Raw genomic sequence first — 6405 nt, 5'->3', positions numbered from 1 at the left:
ATAAAGCAAATGAATGAATAAATATTAAGATCACCGATTGGAACATTTACACTTACCAATAGCATAAGTATAGTTACTAATAATGATGTTTTATAAATAGATACATCATTAAATCGTAGAAGGTGTTAATTTAGGGTTTCTTAGAACGAATGATTGAATATACTTTCCAATATTTAATATATTAATTTGCGACAAACTATCCTCTCAAGGAATTATTAAGAATATGAAATCACAAGAAAAAAAGTTATGAAAAAATTAAAATCAGTACAAGTAACTATATTATACCTCTTTTGTGTTTATTAACAATATTATATGACCCATACATTTCTCATTGTAGTTTGATATTGAATTGTTATTCAAGTAAAATATATTCTTGACTGAATTAAAAAACTTGAAAAAAAAAAAACATAATTAATTTTTCTCTAGCAGTTGTTTGGTGACTACTTGAGGTGATTTTAATGGCTATGATTGACATTAAATGGAGAACATGCATGTGCTACACTTAATATAGTGTTACGAAATTGAGGAACACGAAAGAGAATAGTGATCAATGGTACAGAATTACATGGCCCATTTTCTGATTATTGCTTTGTGGGCTAACATCTTTATTTCAGGTCAAACTTATAGCACCGCCCTTATTCACCTCCACACCTGTATTCTCTTTCTTCTTCAATTTTTTTTTTCTTGCATGTGTGAATTGTAATTTCTGGATGCTGCTAAATCAAAGTTTTGAAGAATATAAGTTGAGTGATTTTAATTTCTACTTATACAAAAATAATAATTAGTATACTTTTTAAAATAATTACTATAAAAGTCAGCAGAATTATCATACATAACCCATGCTTATTTGGTAAAATCATGATTGAGTAATATTAAATTGAGTTTTGTTCCCAGACTATGATACTTGTAGAAGTTGAAAATATTTACCACACCACAAGATTAAGTTAAAATACGATTTTTACAAAACGTAATCCAAACACGCCCACCACACGCTTAACAAAAGAGCAGCCACAAATGCAGTGCTTCTCTTTCGATTTGGACGCAATAAAATCTCAAAAAGACAAAACGTGCAATGCATTTTAAATATTTGCCGCAACACATCGAACTTAGCTCCATGTCCTAACTAACACAGTAGTGGTGGACGAGATAATTTAAGTCAATTTAATATTAGTAATAATAATAATAATAATAACATTTTCATTCTAAAATTATACCCCTTCTTCCGTTCCTTTAAATGTTGGACTTTTAGAGAATTTTGGTTTCTATTTAATTTTTCTCATTTATAAAGTTTAAAATTACATTATTCAAAATTTTAACAATTATATCTTTATGTTTGTTTTAATTTTTAAATAATTAAATTATTCTTACAGAATCAACAAATAAATAAAAAATGGGAAGAAGTACTGTTTAAGTATCCAATGCTATGTAGTAAAGCACATTTTAGTGCTCAAAAAAAATCTTGGCCATTGTTTATGATCCTGGAATACTTTGGTGTTGACCTTTTTCTTTTATAAGCAAGGTTTAAGTCTCCTTCTTGACTTATACTTTCTTTGTATTGTAGCATTCAAAACTCTGACAACACGCAGGGTTTTCTTTTCTGGTTTTGTATACGAAGGAAGATGGGAGTTGTTATTTGACCTTTTACTTTTGGGTGGTATTCCAAGAAGAAAATCTAGAATACTTTGATCTCACTCCTAGGTCGCCCAAATTCTATAACACTTTGTGTTAATTTGGTAATGGTCGATTCCTTTCTTTCCACCATACCATACCTAATCTCGTAGGTGGATTGTATTCAATGGATTTAGAAGAAATTCAGATGGTTTGGCACAACGGGATGATCACTGTTTTTCCCAACACAACTTTGAATGTTAAACATTTCTGTTCATCGTCATAATAACATCGACCACTATTAATTCCGTGTTTCTTCCAATTGCTCCAAGAGCTGTCTTCACGCTGGCACGATACGCTGTGAAGGCCCAGCTTCTCCCCTTACCTTACCTTTTCATTTCACACTAAATTTAAACCAACCAAGTCAAAGGAAACCAAAATTAAATTGAAGAAATTGACGCAAAAGTTTTAAACTTCATTTACCCCATATTCTCTTTGACAACATGCAATCATGCCTTCAATAATCATGTCAACGCTTTTACAACCCTCCTAAAAGTTCAAACTTTAAACCCCTCATCAGATCGAATTCCCCAAATAGAACCCAATAAAGAGATTAAACACAAATAACACTAACCGAGTAATTTACTATAAAATCAGCCTCTGTACAACGCGCCACAACCGGCGCCAGTTAAAACTCTTCCATCAAATCAGTTCACAAATCACAAATCTACGTATATCCTACCCAATTTACAAAAATTAAATCAACCAATTCAATATAATCAAAACCCAGATTGCGATCAACAATCTTCCAATTCCTATGCCAATTTCACCTAACACTACTCCAACCATCTGATTCTGACCAATTCGCCGGCCGATCAACGGTTGATATCTGACGGAGCCGCTCCTCCGGCGTGCAGAAACCTTCCAAACGGGACTCGTCAAAATTCCACGGCGATTGAGATTCCGGGGAGCTGGGAACTGAAGAAGTCATACTAGAAACCCAATCGGGGAAATCGAAGTGACTTCTGGGCGATTCGTGAACGCGCTTAAATGAAACAGTGCCATCAGAAACAAAAGGATGTTTCAAAAGCATCTCTGCACTCCACCTCTTTCTAGGATCCTTAACAAAACACTTCTCCATAAAATCCTTCCCTTCTTCCGACAAATTCTCAGGTATCTCGGGAGTCTCTTCTCCCACCCCAATTCGAAGCATCAACGACCACATACTCGACCCCTTCTCTACCTTCCACGCCGGTTTCCCGGTCACCATCTCCAGAACTGCGCACCCCAGAGCCCATATATCAGCGGGCGACTCACACTCCCCGTCAACCACTTGCTCCGGCGACATAAACAGCGGAGTCCCCCTGCATTCACTCTTCCTCTGTTTTATCTCCCCTGCCTCTTTCGCCAGACCGAAATCTGCAATCTTGATTTCCCCGTCGTCAAATATGAGGATGTTTTGAAGCTTTATGTCGCAGTGGACAAACCCGTTTTGATGTATGTGATTCAAACCTTCCAAGATGGACCTCGTATAACGCCTAACCTGAGGCTCGGGAATCCAGCCTCCGCAATTGTTTACCTTGTCTGCGAGAGTCCCGGAGGTGGCATATTCGAGGAATAAATTGTAATACTCAACGCCATTCTCGAAACTGTAGTCATCTCCGAAACAGCGAATGATTCTGGGACAAGAACCTAGCTGATCGAGCACGTGTTTTTCGTTCTTGAGCCAACAGGAGGTGAGTGCCTGGGAGGACTTGACGGCTGTTAAAGACGGAAACCGAGAGGGATTGGTAGTCGGAATGACTAAACTAACGGTAGCGAAGCCTCCTCGACCGACGGCGTCTCCACGAACCCAATCCATGTGTTGCAACTAATATGTGAGGTGACTGTGTAGGTGGTTTTGCTTTGTGGGAAAGAAAGAAAGAAAGAAAGAAAGAAAAGAGAGGTGAAGTAATGGGAATAGGAATAAGAAAGAAGTGGCAAGTGATGGTTGGAAAGAATGAGCAAGGCTCTGTTTTATATATATACGGTGAAATATGGTTGATACTGAATGACCTAAGGCTTAAGGCGTCTGCCGAAATAAAGATATTTAAGAGAAAAAAAAAAGTGAGAACCAAAATACTAAATATTCGTGGATGATTGAAGCACGTGATAGGCGAGGATATTTTCAGGCCAAAATTGGGTGAACTAGCTCACCACACTTCTCAACGTGGTTGATGAGATGAACGTTTCCCAAAGATTTTATGACAGATATCACGCTGCCGCGACAGTGACTTCCAAAAATACGTCCCTCTAAATTCTATTAATAATATTATCATCATTTTTTTTTCTACACTAATTTTTTTATTTATCAGAGTATGGTACGTGTGATTTTAGTAACTATGTCCTTTTACGCATCTTCTTCTGCAGTCATATCAGAGTATCTAAGTCTATACATAGTTTTCTTGTCCTAGTCATGCTTTTACACCCATTAGCTCCTAAATTATTATACTTATTATATCTGCACTGTGTTTTGCATTGATCATATGTTTCTTTTAGGAAGAAATTAAAGCCCAAGATCTTCAAAATATTCACTGCTTCCTACTCTCAAATTGTCGTCACCCAGTCTTATCCTTTCTATTACAAATTGCTAGGTAGTTGTTGCTCAAACTTAACAAATTCCTATCTCTATTTAAATATTCCTACCATTTGTTGGAATATTCTTCATCCAAGCTTTTTCGTCTCGTTTTTTTTTTTTTTTTTAAGAAAATAGGAAATTATGGACACTGAACATGTGACAATGATTTTTCATATAAAGTAATATTTTCATGTGAGAAGTAAATTGTGTTTTCATATATGAGTATATTATATATTGTTGGTTGAAGTTTGAAAAATTATGAAGATTTATGTACGAATATTTCGCAACTTAACTATTGTTTTAAGATAAACGTGCGTAATTTTATTTATGTGCGGATTCACGCACATTATACAACGTTAGGATATATATTAAGGAAGTTTTAAAAATCTTAAATTAAATAAATATATTTCATTTGTTAAGATATTTTAGTTCTGAGTAATTTTTTCATTTATCACGCTTCAGAATTTTCTTTTCCAATTTATATATTATGCTGTAAATAATGGAAATTAATAGGATAGGCCAAGGAATGAAGATTTGATTTGTGCAAGTGCATGACAGGAAACTTTTTACTGCTGAAACTGTGTCAGTATAATTATTTGATAATCTATAAAACATACTTATGTATCCCTATTTGAAATCAAAACAGAGCCAAATCAACGAGGCTATATAGATTGTGTTCAGATTAAATCAATCTAAAATAGGGAAAGATGATAAAAAAAAGTGCGGTAAACAGTGTTACAAAAGAAGCACGTTTCGGATCTTATTAAAAGGTTCATGTTTGGTGTTGGAAAATAAAAATATAGAGGCTGGATTTGTGCAATTACCAGCCGACACTCTCAAAAGATACATCTATATATTTGCTGCGCTGGAAGTTGATTCGTTCATAAGTGTATTCAAGAATTAAGGAAATTAAAACACTAAAGTTACACGTGAAGATTGAATTTTGCACGATAAATCAATATTTTATTTTTAATGTTTAGTTAGTGTGTAATTAATTACCAAATAAAATCATCTCCTAAAAATATAATATAAGTGAGTGTGAAATTAGTTTATTAGCGATAATTGAATTTAATACATGTTTAAACCTTATTTAAGATATATATATATATATATGTGTAATGTATGTGAGTTTGTTTTAAAAAGTATAAGTGTTTATTTTATTTTTTTTCAAATAAAATATGTAAGTGGCAACCTAGTTCATTCTCACGAAAATCAAGATTCAATGTTGTTTAGTTAACCTGGACCTAATAGACTTTTATTAACTAACACTCTTTCATTTTCTTCAATTACGAAAAATGATGTCTAATTCCTTTATAATCAGGTTAAATCAAGTCGTGAAATTGTATGGAGAAACATCTTTAAATACATGAAAAATAAATCAGTATAAATTTTATTCTAATAAATTTCTTTACGTATACAAATTATATTTGATATTTACAACCATTTAAATTGTAATAAAAAGTTAATTTGAATTATTAATGTCAGTTAAACAAAATAAATTGAAAGACATTGACAATAAAAAATTCGAGTTACCAAAGCATGATAGATGAATGATACTTATTTATTGAATCAGTAGTTATAAGAGCAGTATGTGAAAGGAGGAGAAAAATAATAATGTTGAAATTGATTGAAAAAAAAGAGGAAAGTTAGCATAATATAGATGTGGTTGTGAATTTATGAAAAAACGGAAGCTGAGATGAGATGGAAGCGTGTTTGGTGTGTGAAACCAATGGCGAGGTTTGACTGGAAGTGAATGCCTTCAGTTTGCCGCATGGGTTTTTAGTGGTACTCTAATAAATAACCGATACTACATACAAATACTATTACTTGCAAAATAATCAAATCTCAAGACCACACCGACAACTTCCGCTAAACATTTTGAGGAATTTCATGTACTGAACAAACCAAAGTAACCAAACTATCAAAGTCTAACAGGGTAAGGAATCCCCAGCAACCAACTAAATGATTAAGTAATGTATCATTTCTCTTTATTACTTCTCCTAAACTTATTCAATGCACCTATACAATCAACCATTTCAAATGCGACAAAACCTTCAAATAATTTTCGAAATTGAAAGCTTCAAATAAATTTTTTTATCATAAAAATATAATTTAACATTCTACATACTTTAGTAAAATTTAGGGACAAAAGTTTCGGAGAGCTATGACCCTTTTTATCC

The 6405-nt window shown here is 33.4% G+C and overlaps 1 protein-coding gene across 1 annotated transcript; it reads right to left on the bottom strand.

The window, feature by feature from the left end:
* Positions 1-2074: 2074 nt before the first annotated feature.
* On the bottom strand, positions 2075-3708 carry LOC106767156 (mitogen-activated protein kinase kinase kinase 17). The gene has a single exon (XM_014651993.2). It carries the CDS (start codon positions 3467-3469, stop codon positions 2435-2437), a length of 1035 nt encoding a protein of 344 aa, XP_014507479.1. The 5' UTR covers positions 3470-3708; the 3' UTR covers positions 2075-2434.
* Between the last annotated feature and the right edge of the window lie 2697 nt (positions 3709-6405).

The sequence above is a fragment of the Vigna radiata genome, chromosome 7 (genome assembly GCF_000741045.1).
Source record: "Vigna radiata var. radiata cultivar VC1973A chromosome 7, Vradiata_ver6, whole genome shotgun sequence".
NCBI classification, from domain to species: Eukaryota; Viridiplantae; Streptophyta; class Magnoliopsida; order Fabales; family Fabaceae; genus Vigna; species Vigna radiata.
This window is presented reverse-complemented; position numbering and strand designations above follow the sequence as displayed.